Genomic DNA, 21,946 nt, shown 5'->3' with positions numbered 1-21,946 from the left:
GCCACAGCTGGGTGCTGAGGCTGGGGATGGGGCGGCGCTGGGTGGCCCTCCCTCCCCACCCCCCCATGGGGGTTGACTCAGGCCCCCCGAAATGTTCTTCTGTGCCCCCCCTAGAGGGATGTGCCCCACAGTTTGGGGACCTCTGCAGTAAGCTGTGTGACAAATTATTCTAATAAGCCATCAACCTAGTGTCTCTGTTAAGACCGTGGTTTTTAGCGTCCAGCAGAGTAATGAATTTAAGTTCCCAGGCTGGTCTTAAGAAGGTTTTGTGCAGGTTTCCTTTGAGGATGATGAAAGAGATAATACTTAGCCCTGCCACGAGTGCAGGGGACTGGATTAGAAGACCTCTCGAGGTCCCTTCCAGTCCTACAATTCTGTGAGAGGTCAGCTGCGGAGTGATCGCTTTGGGAAAAGTTTGCCCATGGGTGACAAGGTGGTTTTGTCTGTGACATTCATTCGAATGTCTGGTTTCATCCACACAGGTGGTGTTGGGGCATTTGATGTGCTGGATGAGGTGCTTCATATGCCATGATTAAGGCTATGATTTTGTCATGGAGGATGTGGAAATCACGGAATCTGTGACTTCCAGGGACCTCCATGACTTGAGTCTGCAGTGCTTGGGAACTGTAGGGTCTCCCCGCTGCTGACCCTGCAGCTCCTGGCCGCTGTGGATGGCAGGGTCCCTGGAAGCTTAGAGCCATGAGTGGCAGGGGACCCCACAGCTCCGAACTGGTTGTCCCCCCCGCTCCCGCCCCCCGAGTGGTATGGAGACTCTGCAGCTCTTCAGTTTGTCACGCATATTTTTTGTAAATGTCATGGACAGGCTTCCATGAATTTTTCTTTATTGCCTGTGACCTGTCCGTGACGTATGCAAAAAATGTCTGACAAAGTCTTAGTCTTAGTCATGTTAGGTGTGTGTAGGACCCACGGATCATGAAAGTTGTGTTAGGGGTGGGAGATATTGATCATCACAGCAGGGGAGATATGTCTGCAGGTTTCACATCTGTTGTTTTGGCAGGGTCCAGTGCTGCTTTGAATTGCTGTATCCTGGTGATGAGGAGCTGGGTGAGATTTTGGGGCAGGGGGAGAGGGTGGGTTGAAGGCCAGAAGAGGTGGGTTTGTGAAAGATTTATTTCAGGATGTGGACCCCATCAAGTATTGGTTGTAACTGTTTGATGGTACCCATATGGATTCTAGTGTGGGGTGGCAGGTGACAAGTAGGGGTGTACAGTGAGTGGGTTTTTCCCCCTGTGCTGAAGCAGGTTCTTCTGGGGTATTTGGGTGACCCATTCTATGACACAATTGACTCTGGTGGTGCGTCCTTGTTTAGTGAAGGTGGATTTAGGTGTGTATCTCGGACTACTACTTCAAAGCAAATTCTGGGTGTAGATGACCGATTTCATGATGCCTCTGGGGCAGGGGAGGGAGTTGCTGGACTTAAGTGTGGTGATCTGTGGTTTAAATGGTAGTGAAATGGTTGGGTTACAAATAAACAAAAATAATGAAACGTCTGATTCACTAGTGCACTGCAAAATTACTTGGTTTTAAAAAGAAAGTACTTTATAGCCATCAGAATTAAACTTATATATAAATATTGTTTTTACAAATGCTAGCCCTGCACTTACATGTTTGTGTGAGTTGTACTAGCAGAAGAATGAAGTGTATAATGAAAGGCTGTCAGAGAACCTTAGCAGCACTAATGCATGCCACTGTCTGTAACACACACACACACTCTCTCTCTCTCTCTCCCGTCTCCTTACACATCAAAACAGACCTACCTTTTTCTAGTCCCTCCCCTACAAACCTTCCACACCCATCGCCTGCAGGGCAAGCTCACCTTTGCTACGGTTCGTGATAGGACCAGGTATGGGAACCGTATTGCACCATCGGCATGTTCCGAACGTTTAATTTAAGATTCCAGTCACCTTCATTTCAAAAGGAAACTAAAAGCTGCCTCATGCTCCCAACCACAGAGCTAGCGAGAGAAGAAGCCAAGAGAAGCTGTAGGAACCTGATGCTGCCTTCAGGGAGTTACTATCCACTCCGGTTATTTTGGGAAATACAGCCGAGGAGCCACCCATTTTAATGATTTACTTATGACCCAGGAATTTGAGCTGGGCAGCCCAGTACCTACTAAGGATGTTTTCTTTCTTTGTCACACTCAGTGGGTAGGCCCGGTCAGTAAGAACCAGTCTGGGGTAGTCACTCCACAAACGAGGGTATTACGTGGTGAAGGATCGAGCCATTTTAGGACAAACTGGGATTTATATTACCAAGACAGGGTGGCCCGGATGCATGTTCTATAAAATGACCTGGACGTGACTTTCTGACCATACAAATGCAGCCCCTTTCTGAGACTTCTCCAGCCCTGGCTGTTTTAAAGAGGGGTTTTTCTACTTGCCAGTTATAGAGTAATCTGCCTGAAAATGCCTCCTCCCCCCGAGGAGCCAGAGAACGAAGACCAGTCTTCTCTGAGCCATGTAGCTATTTCACTACTAATAAACACAAGGGGGAGATAGCAGAACCCTCCATGTTTACCCCGTAAACTCATCTGCAGAAAGGCATCTAAGGGACACAGTCAAGTCAGTTTCAAAAAGTAGGTTTTTGTGGGTCTATAACATTGTCCTAGTTCTAAAATGTGTTCCTCTCCCCTGCTGCTATGTGCAAACCTTGCACAAATTAAATGTGAGGGCCAGAGGCTCACCTGCCAATAAACCTGCCTGTGTGCAAAGTGCAGTCAGATACATGGAGCAAACTAATCACGCGTTTTGTCAGTTTCTCAGATGTCAGGTGCAAGGATATTGAGTTAAGTGTTCGGTTTTTTTAAGTGAGGTGTCTGCATTTTTTTTTTTCAGTTGGCACCGTCCCTTTACAAGGCTGCACAATATAACCAAGAAAATGTTCCACTTTTCCAATTTTCGCACTATTTTCTTCTGTCTCATTTCCATCTTTGTAATTATATGCAGTTGTTTGGCACACTAACGACACAGGGTTTAACAGACCAAGTACCACACGGAAAGCACTTAATAAAATAACCACCAGGGTTTTTTTTTTTTTTCCAGCCATTATAACAGGTGGCCATTTGATATAGGGCCAGCCAGCTCACCAGGACTCCCAGCATTTTGGCTGTTGGCCTCCACTTACGAATCCGGGTGGAGCAGTTTTTCCTTCCATCCGTTTTAGCAAGTCAGCTGTAGTGCAGCTGAAACAGCTGGGCGGGTCTGGAGTGTGGCTGGAAATGCTTTTCAGAGGTGGCCACTTAATGTAGGGAAAGTTAATATCAGAGAGATGGGAAATCTTAGGGAGACTTAATTATTACTTCTCATTAACCAAAGAGATTGCACGTTGCGTTCCACAGCAACGGCGCCACACTTGGCTTTAAGAGAGTGTTTTTCGGTATGAAAGGTAACCCAGAGTGCTTCCAGATTCTAGCAAACAGTGCAGCGCATCTCTCACGTCCTCTTGCTGGGAGATGGGACGCTGGCTATATTCCCCACACAAACCGATGGGGGATCTTCAGCTGACAGCCGCTAGAAGGGAGCAGAAAGAATTGCCATTCAGCCTCGTCACTTACCGAGGGCAGAGCTCTTGACTGTCTCCCCGCCCAGCTCCCTCTTTAGCAGCTGACCGCAAAAGCCAAGTGCAAGGTCTGAGCGCACAGTATTACCGCCTATGGGGGATTTCATCAGCACAGCTAGTTTTTACTTTGAGGCCAATTATTAGCAAAGACAAATTACCTTCAATATTAAAGGCTGCTGTTTTCCCACTCCTGCTGTTCCCTTCGTTCTCTAATGGCTTATGCTCCCTCCCTAGTTCCTCGGATGAATTTCATCGACAGTGGCCCAGTAGATCAAGACACAGACTGGGGTAATTGTTTTGTTTTGTGGCAAAGCTTTCTCACAACACTGGATGAAGGGTGTGTGTGTGTGCATGCTTCCTTTAAATGTGCAGAATTTTTGTCAAGAAAGTATAATTTTTTGCAGAGGGGGTAATGGAAATATTAGCCAGATTCCACTGAAACATACTTTCAAACTTCACAAAGGAATTGCAGTAACATACGTGTCTTGGAAATGAAGGGACCCAAGCAAGCCGGCTTTATGATCAAATGCAACAGAATTTCGGAACCGCTTGTGAATGAATAGGTGGCTGCATTGGAGTGATTCCGCGGCCTTTTGCTTCTAAGTTTGCTGCAGAAGGAGCCAGGAATTGTTTAGGAAATGAGAAGCCAAGCACAGCTCCTTATCTGCCACATTTTGCAGTGCTTGGGAGTACTTCTAAATCCCTTTTTCCCCTTTGGAAAGCTTCTGTAGTTTATTTTTTCCTGGTTTCAGCTGAAGGGTAGCATCCTTCTTGCATCTCATTTAAATATATTTTAAGACTCCGAATACTTGATGTGGTTGAAGATGCTGGCATCTCCTTCTAATTTAGGGTCTGAAATGGCCATTTGGAGGCAGCCAGGACTAGTAATTACAACTGCTGTGTAGTTTATAGAAATGGCGCACACAAAAAGTTTGACAATTAAAAAAAAGTGCCTAAAAATACCTTGCAAACAGTGGAGACTTGAAAACCTGCTCTTCAGCACTGCAGAGATTTCTGGCTGGGAAGAGGGTTGAAAGGACTGAAAAGAGAGAGCCTGGAATTCTGCGAGAATGCTATGAAGGCGGCCTGGAAGAGCCGGTAGAGATTGCAGGATCCCAGCTCTACCCTCTGTAAGGTGCTGGGGTTAGAGAAACACAGAGAGGCCGATAGCACATCTGGAGCTTTGCTCCACTCTGGGGAGAGGCTCCTTCAGAAAGTGGTTTTATTAGATACAAGACCAGAGGGGCAATTTCAACCCTTCCTCGGGCCTGCAGCTGCTTGAGAAAAACGGCAGCCTGGCTTTCTCACACTGAACTTCACTTCGTTCCCCCAGGGTCTCTCTCTGTCTGCCCTTCCCCGAATTAAAATAACTGAGCGCGTGACAAATGAAAGGCACCTTTGAAAGCTCAATTAAGCAAGTCTGGCAGTCTTGTTTGTTTGTTTCCCCCCCCCCCTTTTAACCTATTAACTTTTAAAAATCAGAGTGAGCCTGAAAACTAAAAGTGTGGGTGGGTGGTGGGAGGAGGGGATCTAAAGGAGCAGAAGGATTTTGATCCCTAGGGAAGCTGCCGCTCTACTTGCTGTAAAACAGGCCTGCCAGAGACTAAACGCCTCGGTCGGCGCACAAGCTCAGCCTTTACTCAGAGGTGCTGAGATGGTAGGAAAGTGGTGCTGGCCCGGTGCTTGGCTGGGATCACTTGGTAAAGGGTTCAGTCCAGCACGAGAGGAGAGAGAGTCTCAATACCCCTCTGGCCTATTGGGTATATAGGTTCTGATACCACATTTGCTCCCCGAACACCTCCAAGTGGCACATTAAGTAGTATGAGTCTCACCTGTCACACGCTGTTTGGTCTCCCAACCTCTGTCCAAGCCTGCCTGTGACTCAGACAGCTGGCCCCCACCGCCGTGGCGTCCCTGCTCCAGAACCTGAGCCGGCTACGTGAAAACTAGTGCAGGCATGCCTACACGAGCGGAATCATAGCCCCTGACTGCAGTGTAGACGTACCCTGCCGGGATGTTTGAACAGGGTCACTATCGGTGTCTTCTTTCATTTCCTTCTTCTTTCTTACCAGTTAAGGTGTGGCACAGAACAACCACCGGAGCTCTTTCTGCTGGGGGTCGTTCGTGTTTCTCAAGCAGTTTGCTCACGAGGTGTGTAAAAGCAAATGGCCAAACGGCTTAAAGGACTAGTTAGACACTTCAGATAGGTCCTTACTAATATGTGTGTGTGGCTTGAACTCTGAATGATTCAGGCCCCTTCTCTGGGGAGGCCTCTAGAACCGGAAAGAGAGCCTAGATGTGGTTTTACTAAAGGCACCTATAAAGCCAGCCGCTATCTGATTTCACAAGTGCTACCTCTCCCTCTACTTAACAATCTTCTATTTTCCATGTGTAGGGTACCTGTCATCCCCAAAGACTATTACCCAAATCCTACAGACCCTCTGTTACCAGATGTAGTGATACAAATGTGAGCACTGGCCACTGACCTCAATGGTACCACTCTGAGTAGTAAACACTACACCCAGTAGTAGGTGGCTGCAGGATCGGGCCCGATCTTTGACCCGTGTTACAGGGAAGCATCAACTACTGTATAGCATAATGCAGCACGGTAAAGGGAGAGGACATTTTTGACCAAGGACGTGAGGGTAAACCCCCTTGCGTTCTGAAGATGGCCACAGGATCGTTAATGTCCACACTGAACACACGGGACGTCTGACTTGAAATGTTTATCCAGCCATGCAATAAAGAAACCTCAAAACAACCCAGCTATTTTTGCAGTTTACCTCCAAAAAGAAATGCAGCCGTGTTAGTCTGGGCAAAGCAAACCCATGGTTCCTGGGAGTCTGTGGATTTTCAGCCTGATGCGTAGCTAAGCCAGCCATTCCCACCCAATCAATAATTGTAAAGATTTGGACTTATCATTTTAAAGATCTCCCATTCAAGGATCTTGATGTATTTTTACAAACATTATTTAAAGGCTTGGAACACTCCCGGGAGGGGGAGGGGAGGTATTATACAGGGAGGGGGAGGTATTATACACAATTTCCAGATGAGTCAACTGGGAAAGAGGTTAAATGACTTGGCAAGGTCTCAAGGAGAGATTCTGTAGGGGACTCTGAACCCAGGAGTCTTGACTCTGGGACTCTAACTCTACTGACTAGACCAGTGGTTCTCAAACTTTTTTTTTCCACAGACCTCTTGAAAATTGCTGAGGGTCTCGGCGGACCACGTAATGATCTTTCCAAATGTTGTTTGTACCATTAACTAACTATTGTAAAGCGCTTTGGATAAAAGCACTATATATAAAAAGATAGTAATAAGTAACGTTTTTTGTTCTACAAATAAAAGCACACAACTCATATTTTAATATCAGTAGTCTTAGCTTTCTAATGTGATGGATGTGCCCTCTCTCCTCTGCTGTGGCAGCCCCTGAGCTGGGGCTGGGATGGAGGGGGGGGTCTCTCCCTCTCTCCCCCACCACGGCAGCCCCTGAGCTGGGGCTGGGATGGAGGGGGGGGTCTCTCCCTCTCTCCCCCACCACGGCAGCCCCCAAGCTGGGGCTGGGAAGGAGGGGGGGGTCTCTCCCTCTCTCCCCCACCACGGCAGCCCCAGAGCTGGGGCTGGGAAGGAGGGGGGGTCTCTCCATCTCTCCCCCACCACGGCAGCCCCTGAGCTGGGGCTGGGAAGGAGGGGGGGGTCTCTCCCTCTCTCCCCCACCACGGCAGCCCCTGAGCTGGGGCTGGGAAGGAGGGGGGGGTCTCTCCCTCTCTCCCTCACCACGGCAGCCCCCGAGCTGGGGCTGGGAAGGAGAGGGGGTCTCTCCTCTCCCACCACGGCCCCTGAGCTGGGGCTGGGAAGGAGGGGGTCTCTCCCTCTCCTCACCACGGCAGCCCCGAGCTGGGGCTGGGAAGGAGAGGGGTCTCTCCCTCTCCCCACCATGGCAGCCCCGAGCTGGGGCTGGGAAGGAGGGTCTCTCCCTCTCTCCCCCACCACGGCAGCCCCCGAGCTGGGGCTGGGAAGGAGGGGGGGTCTCTCCCTCTCTCCCCCACCACGGCAGCCCCCGAGCTGGGGCTGGGAAGGAGGGGGGGTCTCTCCCTCTCTCCCCCACCATGGCAGCCCCCGAGCTGGGGCTGGGAAGGAGGGGGGGTCTCTCCCACTCTCCCCCACCACGGCAGCCCCCGAGCTGGGGCTGGGAAGAAGGGCCCATTCTCCCTGGCAGCTGCAGCCCTGGAGCTGTGGAAAGTCGCCTCTTTCTCTGGCCGCTGCAGCCCTGCACGTGCCAAATTCACCCCACCCCTTCTCATCCCACTGCCCCCTCCCATTTACCCTCTATTCCCCCCAAGGCCACCACCTCACCTTACATGTGCATCTTCTCCCAGGTCCAGGCACCTAATTAGTGGAGCCAGTCTGCATGGCTCCACTAATTAGGTGGGTGGCCCTTAATTCTCTTGTGTGCCGCCACCCAGGTGCGCACCTTAGAGGGAACTATCTGTGGACCACCTGAATGGAGCTCATGGACCACTAGTGGTCCCCAGACCGCAGTTTGAGAACCTCTGGACTAGACCATACCCGGAATGGCTGTTCGTATTCGTGTAAACTCAATGTCAGTGTCTCTCTTCCCATTGCCAGGTTCCTTGCTACGCTAGGATTTAATTAAAACTGATAATTTGTCAATTTTTCAACTCTCTTGGGTGACCTCATCAAAGGCTTTACAAAAATCTAGATCCCCTGCCTTGTGTCCATTTCCCTGAGACACACAATTTGTAACTTAGTGAAGAACATAACAATATTTGCCTGATCTGTCTCTCAAACCCATGCTGCTGTTCACCAAGTTTTCATTTCAATGCACAGATCAATTACTATCGCATGTGCCCTACTAGGATAATGGGCCCATAGTTTCCAAGATTAACTTTTGGCCTCCTTTTGATGACTAGGTCTACGTTCTCCAGCCCTCTGACGCGTCCCTTGTCCTTCGTTATTGACTGGAAATTCTGACTAGTAGTATTTTCTCCCACTACTTCTTTCAGAGTACTTAGAAGAAAATCATCAGGCACAGTTCACTGAGACAGGTTCCGCTTATTAAAGTAACTTCTATATCAACTTCCAAACTTATCACTGTTGCCTTTTTCTTCTACCAGAGACTGAAGAAAAGGGTTAAAAAGATCTGCCATTAGGAATCCTCTCACTAGTATCCCTTCTCTAAGATTGGTCCTACAGCCTCATTGTTTTTCTTTCTATACCTGATGATTTCAAAATCTTTCTTTGGTTCGACCCCTATAAAATATGAGCCAGTACATGTCTCAAATACCTCAAATCCTTTCAAAAGGATGAACGCTATGACCCTGATAAGACTTGACTGACCAATTAATGTCAAAGCTGCCCTTGTCTGCCCTCACATCGCCTGTTGTGGATAAGTTTTACCAGGTGAGGGATTTACGGAAGAGGAGATTTGGTGAGCTTCATAGTCTGCAGAGAAAGTGACAAATCTTGTCTTGGACCCCACTCAACATCAACCTGGGTTTGACTGACCGCGAAGACAATGGAGCCTTCTGGACCAGTTTCATACCGGACATGGAATTTGTGCTACAGCGGAATTTCAGTGGCGTTTTAGAGACAGTCCCCTTTGTCATTGTGGACAGCCGCAAACCATGGTGCGTATTGTTGAGGACTGCAAAATGACTCAACTTCCTGGAGGTCTTCGTGCCTTGAACATTGTTGATAAGAATGCTGTGGCTTGGCTTGAGTGGGTTGCCTACACCAAATAAATAAATGTCAAAGCTTGAGATTTTTATCATAAGCTCTAAGGAGACCTCTTAAGTGAATCAGTGTCTTTCAGAACTGCTGTAATTAGATGATTATGCGTATAGGGATTCCCATACGCCTATATGCAGCAAACATGCACCCAACACATGTGGGTAATTAGCAAGTTGTTTAGTTTTCCACGCACGGCATGAAAGCAGCTTGCAAAGTATTCTCGTTACAGATTCCCGCCCGGGAGGAACCAATCATGGTCTTTTGGAGCGTTATTTTAAGTTTTACAGCAAATAAATATAAAAGGCACCTAGAGACCGTCTGTGTTAATTGCACCTCTCCATGAGTGAGCACGTGCTCATTGAGGGCCTGTTCTTGGGCAGGAGGACGCCCGATGAAAGCAACACAGGGGAGGTCGGCTGTCCTTCTTTAATGGGAACCCCTTCATTAGATTTCAGTCGGAGGGGGGAGACAGACAAGAACAAGAGACAGAACAAGGAGAGGAAAAGAGGTGAGATGAGGTTTAAAACTCTCCTAAGAAGGGGGAAGACTGAACCATGTCGTCATTATTTGTGTGTGTCACTGTAGCACTTTGGGGATCCTGGTCCTTGACTAGGGCTCCCTTGTGCTAGGTGCTGTACAGAGGCAGCTGTTCTGTCCTATTTCACTCAGGGTGACGAGTGGCAGTTGGGCAGAGGGATTAAATTTTGGTGATTATGTAATGATGAAGCCAGTGACGGAAGGAGCCAAGCAGAATTTTGAACCACGGAGCTTTAACTATTCAGGAAAATGTTGCTTGACATCCATTTAACAAAAACAGCCCTATTCCCGATTCACCCTAGCAGACACATCACTGCATCAGTCCTTTAAAATTAATAAGCCCATGGTGCTTACACACACATTTATATGCACACTGACAGACAGACATAGATTCGGACTGAGATTTTTTTTTTTAATGAAGCCTAAAAGATTTGGATCGCCAGTTCCCAGGGGATTTGAAAATCTCCGAGCTCCCACCCACACACCCACAAACACTCTCACACACGCAGACAGAAATCAGCAAGAGAGTTGAGCCTCTGACACAAGACGCATTCTGAAAAGTGTGGAGTGATCTCTATAACCACCCCTCAAACGGGTACACTCTGATTTCGGGGTCAGCATACGTCTCCACGCAAGCCCCAAATGCAATCGACTAAAGTAGGAATAACCTATGCAGCTGGCTGTGTATAGATGATGTTTCCAGGTCAGGACGTGCCCCATGACTGCCTAGGCACCTTCATAATGTCCTTCTATTGCTTATGCCCTGGAGGAACTAAGAGGAACAAGGTGGCGGAGGGAATATCTTTTACTGGACCAACTTCTGCTGGTGAGAGAGACGAGTTTTCGTGCTTACACAGAGCTCTTCTTCTGCATGAACTAAGGCAGGGACAATGGTCTTCGCAAGCCTGGTCCCGGAAGACTGTTTCCACAGCTTTGTGCCCCACTATGTGTGATAGCACATCAACTGCAACTGAGAGAACTTCTCCAATGATGCTGAATGTTCCTAGATTTGTCGGCCACCCTGAGCCTTCTGCTTTAGAACTCATCCGATCCACTGAAATGCACTAAACAAAACCAACTCTGGAATAATTACAGCACTGAAAAACACCCAGAATTTTCACATTTAGCATCTCCTTGTGATGTTACCGCACAGACCTCCTTGATTTTTGCCACAAGAATTCCTATTGCCCTTCCCTGAATGCATGTTTATACATCAAATAGATGACAAATTTCAAGTATTCTGGGAAAACCTCTAATTGCAGTTGTTTATAGTTTTCTAAGTAGTTAGTATGGATTTTATTAGCAAGATGCTGATGCTGTTCCTGTATCTCTTGTCTGTTGTTTCTGTATTGTAGAACTAGGAAAGGAACAGTATTCCATGGCACTGTATCCATAAATAACTGCAGCTGAAAGGAGGAAAGATAGAAATCTTGCTGCTGTCCAACGTAACTTTCTCGATAGAAATTCAATCAGATGATCAGATCTCTCATTGATTTCTATGTACTCTGTGTATGTATACATGTTGGTTTCTGTCTCATTTTGTGTATTCTAGCTCTTGTCTCCACCTAGCACATGGCAGATTTCTTATGTATCAATTTCTTCAGAGTAATGGAATTCAAGTCTTCACCTAGGAGAAATTTTGGTATAAACTCAGGGCAGGAAAACGACATTGATCTGAGATCCAGGACTTGCAATACTCCATCCTTGTTCTCTGCCAAAAAAGCATCGCTAAGCGGAGGAGTCAGTGACTTAGATAAAGTCCAGTATCTTGTGAATTGTCAAATACTGTATTCCAATGGAAAAACGGAGAACTTCAGCTTTTCAAAGGTATGCACCGTTTAGCTATAAGGCTTGGCTGGTCATTAAATATTGGACACTATAGTCATATCATTCTGAGTATCATCTTGCTTCTTCCTTCCCTAACTTTAATCCCAGCGTGATTTGAGCAGCTGGAAATCCGAGAACTGCTACAGCTGAACATTGATGCATCATATAATAGCACATCATAATAAAGACCTACCAGACCTTAATACACTTTGGCAGAGCCAGTGAGAGTGCTTTCAGGGCTATGTTTTCAGCATGGATGCTTGGTCAGTGGAAAGAAATGGATCCCTGCAAGCCATCTGGACCAAAATCAAAGGCCTTTGTTCGTTTCGTTATGATGCTCCCTCTGCTGTTATAAATGGAGCATTCAGTCCTAGTAGAACATTCCCTGTTAATTGGGGGGGGGGGGTAGGTTAAGTTTCAGAACAGCTTTATGAGACCTCCCAGTGCACGTTGTCTGCAGAACGCCTTCTTGACAAGTCGTGACTCGACTTGCCATGGATATGGATGGGTTTAAAAAAAATTAAAATTAATCCGGTGGCTTTGGAGCGAGTGTGCAGATGTTCGCACGGTGGTAATTTTTTTTTGTTTTGTTTTTTTTGTATGGCGAGATCAAAATGCAGGTTTCTCCTCACCAAATGTATTCTGTAACATCCTTCCCCAGCACAGCTGCCCGTCCCTCGGTGCCAGGCCCACACCACGAGAACAGGAAGTGCTCTCCGCATCCGCCCCAGGCTGCCCTTGCCTGATGCTTTTTATAAAATGTAGCTTGTGGTGAGCCCAGTAGCTGGAGGGAAGATTTTTTAAAGACACATGGATGGATAATTAAAATCTTGGTGTTTCGTTTTGGAGAAGTGCATTTTGCTGTTCACGCCCCTTATATAAACATTCTTTGGACATTCTCTTAGCAGATTTTCCCACTGTTTTATATTAAGAACATAAGAAGGGCCATACTGGGTCAGACCAATGGTCCATCTAGCCCAGTATCCTGTCTTCCGACAGTGGCCAGTGCCAGATGCTTCAGCGGGAATGAACATAACAGGGCAATTATTTAGTGATCCTTCCCCTGTCATCCAGTCCCAGCTTCTGGCAATTGGAGATTTAGGGACACCCAGAGCATGGGGTTGTGTCCCTGACTTTCGTGGCTAACAGTCATCAATGAAACGACCCTCCGGGAACTTACCTAATTCATTTTTGGAATCCAGTTATACTTTTGGCCTTCACAACATCCCCTGGCAATGAGTTCCACAGGTTGACTGTGCGTTGTATGAAGTAGTATCTCTTTATGTTTGTTTTAAACCTGCTGCCTATTAATTTCATTGGGCGACCCCTAGTTCTTACGCAAAGGGGTAAATAATACTTCCTTTTTCACTTTCTCCACACCATTCAGGATTTCATAGACCTCTATCATATCCCCCCTTAGTCGTTTCTTATCTAAGCTGAACAGTCCCAGTCTTTTTAATCTCTCCTCATATGGAAGCTGTTTCAGACCCTTCGCTGTACCTTTTCCAATTGTAATAGATCTTTTTTGAGAGGGGGCAACAGTGGTATTCAAGGTGTGGGCGTACCAGGGATTTATATAGTCATGTTGTGATATCGTCTGTTTTATTATCTGTCCCTTTTCTAATGGTTCTTAACACTCTGTTCACTTTTTTGACTGTTGTACAATGAACAGATGTTTTCAGAGACCTAGCCGTGATGACACTACAATCTCTTCCTTGAGTGGTATCAGTGAATTTAGACCCCATCATTTTGTGTGTATAGTTAAGGATATTTTTTTTCCAATGTGCATTACTTTGCCCTTAGTATTACATATTGAATTTCATCTGCTATTTTGTTGCAACTCCTCACAGTCAGCTTTGGATTTAACTATTTTCAGTAATTTGGTGTCATCTGCAAGTTTTGCCACCTCACTGTTCACCCACTTTTCCAGATCATTTATGAATATGATGAACAGCACAGGTCCCCGTGCAGACCCTTGGGGGACCCTGCTATTTCTTTCCATTGTGAAAACTGACTATTTATTCCTATACTTTGCCTCCTATCTTTTACCAGTTATTGAGCCATGAGAGGACCTTCCCTCTTATCCCATGACTCCTTACTTTGCTTAAGAGCCTTAGATAAGAGATCTTGTCAAAGACTTTCTGACCAAAATTGGTGCTACATTAGCTACCCTCCAGTCATCTAACGGAGAGGCTGATTTAAGTGATAGGTTACATACCACAGTTCTGCAATTTTGTATTTGAGTCCCTTCAGAACTCTTGGGTGACATATTGCTGTTTAATTTATCAATTTGTTCCAAAACCTCCTGAGGAATTGCCTCAGATTGAGGTGTCAATAGAGATCTGTCACCTAAAAAGACTGATTCAGCTGTGGGAATCTCCTCCTCATCATCTGAATTCTTTCCATTGGGCTTCACTGCATTTAGCTTCCCTGCAATGGCCTTGTCTTCCCTGAGTGGTCCTTTAGCACCTCGGTAGTGGAGTGGCCCCAGTGGGTGTTTGGCAGGCTTCCTGCTTCTGATGTACTTTAAAAAAAAATGCTGTTAGTTTTTGCGTCTTTAGCTAGTTGGTCTTTTGATTCTTTCTTGGCCTGCCCTGCCCGGTTATACTTTTACACTTGAATTGACAGAGTTTATGCCCCTTTCTATTTTTCTCACTAGGATTTGACTTCCAATTTTTAAAAGATGCCTTTTTGCCTCTAACTGCCTCCATTACTCTGCTGGTTAGCCATGGTGCCCTTTTTTTGGTCCTCTTACTGTTGTTTTTGTTTTTGGTTTTAAATTGGAGCATACATTTAGTTTGAGCCTCTATTATGGTGTTTTTACATAGTCACCATGCAGTTTGCAGGCATTTCACCCTCGTGACTGTTCCTTTTAATTTCCATGTAACTAACTTCTTCATTTTTGTGGAGTTCCCTTTTTGAAGTTAAATGCTACTGTGGTGGGTTTCTTAGGCATGTTTCCCCTCTACAAGGTTGTTAAACGTAATTACATTATGGTTTCTATTACCTGGTGGTTCAGCTGTATGCACCTCTTGGACCAGATCCTGTGCTCCACTTAGGACTAAATTAAGAATTTCCTCTCCCCCTGTGGGTTCCAGGACACTTATTTATGGTGTCTAGAAATTTTATGTCTCATCTTTTCTTGAGATGAGATAGTTGAAAACCCCCATTATTATTGCATTTTCTTCCTTTGTAGCCTCTCTAACCCCTCTGAGGATTTCACAATCACCATCACCATCCTGGTCTGGGGGTGGTTAGTATATTCTTACTGCTACAGTCTCATTGGTCAAGCATGGAATTAAAATCCATAGAGATTCTAGGGTAGTTTGATTCATTTAAGAGGCTTACTTTATTTGACTCTATGCTTTCTTTCATATATAGTGCCACTTCCCCACCCGCACGACCTGCTCTGTCATTCCTATATAGTTTGTATCCTGGTATGACCATGACCCATTGAATATCCTCATTCCACCAAGCTGCCATGATGCCAGGAACTCTAGTCCACCCATCTACGTATTTAGACTTCTAGCATTTGTATATATAAGCACTTGTACATTTTGTCAATACAGGCGAGTCTCATCTTACGCGGGGGTTCCGTTCTGCAGTTAGCGCGTAAAGCGAAAACCGCGTCTAGTCAAAATTACATTGAGTTGAATGGCGGGCGGAATCGCCCGCACTACAGGTACAGTATTAAAATGGTTGTTTTTCTTTTTTTTTTGCCGACCTCGTAAAGCTGAAATTGCGCATGTTAAATGTGCGTAAGATGCGACAGACCTGTATTCAGTTGCTTGTGTTATATTTCTATTCCCTGTTAACAATGTCAAATGTAGAAATGAGATACCATGCGTTCAAGTGCCGGTTATGAAGATTATGGATAAAATTTTCAAAACCAGCTTAGTGAGTAAAGACCGCATGTTCTTAGGCATGTTGACTTTGCTAGACTTTAGAATCCTAAGTGCCTAAATCATTTTTGAAAACGGGATTTAGGATCTTAGATCACATAGGGTAAAATTTTCAAAACCATCTAATCCTTAAACCATATTTATTCATTACTGAAACTGAATAAATATTTATGGCTCTAGAACTTTTCATGTAAACGTTTTGTTAATTGGAAGTGACTTGGAGAGATGTGTTTTAAGTTGTTTACGGCTGCGTGGATGTGTAGGTGAGAATGGTTTCTAAATTAATAATATATTGGGATGCCAGCTAGATTTTAAAATGAAATCTGCCAACTAGATGGGTTTAATAGTTTTTGGTTTTAATAATAATTTGCTTAATGTATTATTTGATTGTTATAAAGAATTCATGTTAATACCCCTTTTTGGCTGACTCCAAGAACTGCTCACTATTTTAACACTGGGTTTGTGTAAGAAGTTACTTGTATTTCAGAAATAGGACTTTTTTGGTTTTTAATCATTTAATTCTAGCCTTTTGTTACAGACAATGGTATTTCTAACCCACAATTAAAAGAGAATCTCTATATCAGATAGCATATATGCTAAGATTAGAGCTGATCAGATTTGTGTGTGTGTGTGGAAACTTTTGACTGTTCCTCAAACACCAGGAAGTCTTTGGTTTTTCAACAAAATGCTGCATTTCCATGGAAAGCAGATGCTTTCTGTGAAAATGTTCATTGTGCCCAAAACATAATTTTCTGTCTAAAAGCAGTTTTTAATGGGAAAATGTCAACCAGTGCTAAACAAGTTATACAGCTGGGGGAGAAAAGGATGAACAGATCAGGTTTTTCTTTGATTTTTTCCAAATTGTTGTGTGGAAATAATAAAAGCAAATGAAAACATATCAGTTTGATGCTGTATGCAGTGGTGGGGAAGCTGTGTTGGTCCCAGGCTGTTAGAGACACAAGGCAGGGGAGGTAATATCTTTTATAGGACCAACTTCTGTTGGTGAGAGAGATGAGCACTCTTCTGCAGGTAACCTGTAGAACAGAAGTTGTCCAATAAAAGATATTCCCTCACCCATCGTGTCTCACTAATCACTCAGCTGAGCGTTGATAGAATTTCTCATGTGAGTATTAAACTGAAAGTGCAGCTGACTGGCTGGGAAACAGGCCACTTTCAACTCCCATGTGGCTTCCCATATGTGCTCCCAAAAGAACTTGGGTTCAAAAACGTATAGACGTTCCCACACACATTCTCAGTCCTATGCAAGACCTTCCATTGAAAAATCAAATCATTTGGTTAAACAGGATTTCTTCTTTTTGCTCTTTGCCAGGTTTATCAGGGCTCACAGCAGGAGATGGGTCAATGTTTGATTATCATTATTTTTATTATTTTATTACAGCAGCACTAAGAGCCTCAGTCTGAGATCAGGCTCTGGCTGACTCAAATCTTATTAATTCAACAATTTAATGATCCAATTAATTAACTAAAGTTAACAAAAACTCACCAATAACCTCATTGATTCCAGGTTGACCTGTGGCAGGTTTGAAGGGAGGGTACTGCTGGCCTGTTAAAGGGATGTTCTTGCTTGTTTTAGAGATTCCTGGATTTCTACTGGTGTTCACAGTTCAAGAAGGGTCTTGATAAATTGGAGAGGGTCCAAAGAAGAGCCACGAGAATGATTCAAGGATTAGAATGACAAACACAAAGAGCTTAATCTATTTAGCTTCGCAAAGAGATGGTTCAGGGGTGGCTTGATTGCAGTCTATAAGCACTTACAGGGGAAACAAATATTTTGATGATGGGCTCTTTAATATAGCAGAAAAAGGTATAACAATATCCAGTGCCTGGACGTTGGAGCTAGACACATTCAGACTGGAAATAAGGTGGACATGTTTAACAGTGAGAATAATTAATCATTGGAACTGACCAAGGATTGTGGTGGATTCGCCATCATGGCAATTTTGAAATTGGGATTGGATGCTCTAGTTCAAATTGGAATTATTTGGGGGAAGTTCTGTGGCTTGTGTTATGCAGGGAGGCAGACTGAATAATGACAATGGTCCTGTCTGGCTGTGGAATGCATTAATCGATGAATAATCTAATATATGGAGATAGGTCTATCTCATAGAACTGGAAGGGACCCTGAAAGGTCATGGAGTCCAGCCCCCTGCCTTCACTAGCAGGACCAAGTACTGATTTTGCCCCAGATCCCTAAGTGGCCCCCTCAAGGATTGAACTCACCAATACTCAAACCACTGAGCTATCCCTCCCCCCCTGTGGTTTTACTAGGGTCCTTTTGACATCTTTGTAACTTGCTGGAGCAAGTTCAGGATTGGCTGCTCTGCACTTTGCTGCTTGATGTCCAGAGAGGAGAAGAGCAAGAATTCAATTCAATTGTTTTAGTTTTGCAGCAGGGCATTCATAGAATATCAAGGTTGGAAGGGATCTCAGGAGGTATCTAGTCCAACCCCCTGCTCAAAGGGGGACTAATCCCCAGACAGATTTTTACCCCAGTTCCCCAAACGGCCCCCTCAAGGATTGAGCTCACAACCGTGGATTTAACAGGTCAATGCTCAAACCACTGAGCTATCCCTGCCCCACTAACAGCAGGTTCCAGAGTTAGTGTCTTCAACCTCTTTCTTCCAGGGTGCTTTATTTATACAGGAAAGTGAACAAATCAAAGAGAGAGAGAGAGAGTGACCATGTGCCAATTTGGCTTGTATGCCTAAATCCCAGGGCTTTAGGTGATCCATATTTCACTGGCTACAAGCCATACATACATCTGGTGGTGATGTCGTAGCCTCAGTCTGGATTTCAGAGTTGCATTCCTGTAGTATCCAGCAGATGGTGCAGATGTGTTGCAAATAGTTTGTGGACTCAAATTCTGTCGGAGGGAGAATGGCTGAAAGAGCTTTAAGACTCCCTTTTGAATGGTCCCCAAATCTAATAATTTTTAATTAATAAGAATTTCTTTTAAATAATCTCTTAATTTGAAGAGAACTTTTTAAACAAATTGTGTGTGTGTTTCCACCTTTGCAATATTTGACCTTTTAAATACAGCTTAGACTCTCAAGAGTGTAACAGCCCTTTTAGGAAACAATTCCTGCCATGAGACCGTCTGGCCTTTTTAAACAGGCACATCTTTCAGACGTAACCAGGCAAAATGCTATGTTAAAATGGAGTTAAGGTTGGGAGACACGTCAGTAGCATGAGGGTAAATAACATTACAGGGATGTTGCAGTTATTCCATGAACAGGCATTACAAACCCAGGAAGTCAGAGTTCAGGTTAAAATTAACAGAAATCTGATAATGTTAAGCAAGGGAGGGATAGCTCAGTGGTTTGAGCATTGGCCTGCTAAACCTAGAGTTGTGAGTTTGATCCTTGAGGGGGCCATTTGGGGATTGGTCCTGCTTTGAGCAGGGGGTTGGACTAGATGATCTCCTGAGGTCCCTTCCAACCCTAATAATCTATGAACCTTAACTCTGCCCCATAGTGAAGCCAGACAGTTAGGACTCATGTATTTTGAGTTTGTGGTGCCGGATTAGATTACATTGATTTTTAACAACACAAAGTATCTTTTGCTCATGGCCTCAGTAAAGAGCTGGGGTCTGGGGGAGTTGTGTTTGAAGAGGACAAACGGATGAGTAGAAATATTATGGTTGAGGGGGAGAAAGTGGAGATTTGGGAGGGCCAGGGGAAACACCATGTGCATGGGTCTGGGGTGGGGGGAAAGGGTGTGTTTGGGGAAGGGGGCTGTGTTAGGGAGACTGGTGCTACTTGAAGTGAGTGGGGAGGAAGGAGCCCAGTCCCAATGTCCCCATGGCTTAAGGGCTACTCCTGCCTCCATTTCCCTGATGGTGCCGCCTGGGTGGGCAGTGCCTCCAAGGCAGTAGTGCCATGGGGGAGGCATGCAAGCAGTGATACCTGAGCTAGCATGTGGCCACAAAGCAAGGACAGCTGGACCACGTCGCCTATCAATGAGAATTCTTGACACAAATCCAGCCTTGCTCACCTCTCTGACTCGTTGCAGGCGGCCAGCAGAACTGTAGCATGCAAATCAGCTATAGCGGAAGGGTGCTTGGTTAGCTCTGATATTACAGTGGCTACATGTTAGTGCCCTTGCCTGCCAGCTGGGAGCCGTATGCCTTCTGCCGGATTCTCTGTGCCTTTGGGGCATCCAGGATCAGCGGAGGAGGTTTCTAGAAAGGTTTCTGTAGCTCCCCAGAGTCTAAACAACGGCTCAGTGAAAGCTGAGGATCCAGGAAGCTGAACAGCAGGCGTAACAAACATCCCACTCTGGTCTGGGGTTGGCTAGCGTTCAGCTGCTGCTCCGTAGCAGGGAAAGTCTGGGAAAGTTGTCCAAAGGCTATGGAGGTAGAACAAAAACGGGGAGGTTCTTCAGGAGCACGGCCCCGCCCATCCTGCCTGGACTGACGGGTCTAGTTCTGCCTCCAGCAGGCTGCAAAGGGGTCTGGGGACCTTACCTGCAAAGAAGAAAGGGGCCTTGAAGGAAGGGGTGGAAACAGCTCCCTGAGAATACCGGTTGTGCAGCTCCCTGGATGGGGTAGCCGGGATGGGGCACCCAGCATGATGTAGGCAAAAAATCAAAACCTTTTGAGGCCTCTATGGCGTGCAGCAGTTTTACAGGCCGATACTGACAGGCAGGGGCACTTCTTTAATCAGAAATGGGGGGAGGACAGGGGAAGGAGAGTGGGAGGGGAGAGAGAGACGTATCAGGTCTAGAGACGGGAGATCCACATAGACAGAACTACCTCCTCCTAGCTACATTTAAAATCCCCAAATAGAACTTTTACCCCTAGATCTTCTGTAGTGCTTTTCATCCCTAGATCTCAAAGCACTTTCCCAAAGAGGCTGGTATCATTCTCCCCACTTTACAGACAGGGAAACTGAGGCACAGATAAATAAAGCGACTTGCCTAAACTCACCCAGCAGCAGAGCCGGGAGTAGAAGTCAGGGCTCCTGAGTCTCAGGCCAGTGCTTTAGCCACTGTACAATCCCAACAACCCCAAATGTTAAAAAATTGAGAGTCCAGACCCCCAGAATCATGAGTTTCTTTTTAATGGTGGGTTCGCCTTAATTGCCTTCTGATTATTGAGTCTTTGGGTCATGTTGTCAAGCTTTTCTCTGCAAGCCAGAGGGCTAGAAACATTTGGCAGCATTGAACTTAGCCCTGCAATCTATCATCATTATTGATCTTCTCCTGTTTGTATTACCAAGACCCACTGTGCAGACACAGAACAAAAAGATGGTCCCTGCCCCAATGGGCAAACACTGGCACGTGATTGTCACTGTGACAATAAGTAAGGCGAGGATTTAGTCATGGGTATTTTTAGTAAAAGTCCTGGCCAGGTCACGGGCACTAAACAAAAATTCACAGCCCGTGACCTGTCCATGACTTTTACTAAAAATACCCGTGACTAAATCTTGGGGTGGCTGCTGCTGCAGGGGGAGGGGGCGTCCTGGGGGGCCAGGGCCAGAAGCACCAGCTGCTGGGATCTGCTGGAGCAGCGACTGCTCCAGCCACCCTGGGGACTGCTGCTCTGGGGGGCGCGCCCTGGGAGGCCATTACTGCGGGGAGGGTGTGCCTTGGGGGGGCTGCTCTGGCCACCTCAGGGACCGCTGCTCGGACGGTCCCCAGGGCCAGCTGCACTGGCCACTGCAGAAGTCATGGAGGTTCATGGAAAGTCACGGAATCCATGACTTCCATGACCTCCGTGATAGACACGGAGCCCTAAGAACAGGAACACTTCATGAGCAATTTCATACAGGATGCTGAAAAAGCAAGATATTAGGGTTTTTGCCACTGAATGCAAGGTAAATTAATTCTAGAGGATCCTATTAAAACCCAGTTGCTTTGGGGCATGTGTTTCTCATCACAATGGGGTGTAACAATGGTCTGCTGGTAAGCTTGATAAACGTTCAGGGTATCATTTGTATCCTCACTTTCCCCAATCCTTCATTTTCCAGTTGAACACGACAGAGACATCTTCTACCAGAAGCCGTACTGGAAGGAATTTCGATTTGACCTGACCCAGATTCCAACTGGAGAATCTGTAACGGCTGCCGAGTTCCGAATTTATAAGCTGCGAAGTTTCACTCGTGATGTCAACAAAACCCTTCACATCAGCATCTATGAGATCATGAAGGAGTATTCCAACAGGTGCAGCAAAACCGATCGGTGCCTCTGAGCTGGAAACAGAAAAAATGTTTTTTCTTATATAGAGCTAGAAACAAATCTGGGTTCTTATGAGCCGAAACTGTAGTTCTGCTTTTTCGCTTCACAGTGTTCAGTTTATGTGCAAACCAGAGTACAATTGGGACATG

General features: G+C 45.8%; 1 protein-coding gene across 1 annotated transcript in view; it reads left to right on the top strand.

Annotated features, from left to right (window-relative positions):
* LOC120389074 (bone morphogenetic protein 8A-like) overlaps nt 1–21,946 on the top strand; it is a 38,412-nt gene that overhangs the window by 6,893 nt on the left and 9,573 nt on the right. Inside the window, exon 2 of the mRNA XM_039511278.1 lies at nt 21,590–21,782. Within this exon, the coding sequence (XP_039367212.1) occupies nt 21,590–21,782 (193 nt within the window). The remainder of the gene's footprint in view (nt 1–21,589; nt 21,783–21,946) is intronic.

This window comes from Mauremys reevesii, linkage group 23, assembly GCF_016161935.1.
Source record: "Mauremys reevesii isolate NIE-2019 linkage group 23, ASM1616193v1, whole genome shotgun sequence".
Taxonomy (NCBI): Eukaryota; Metazoa; Chordata; order Testudines; family Geoemydidae; genus Mauremys; species Mauremys reevesii.
This window is presented reverse-complemented; position numbering and strand designations above follow the sequence as displayed.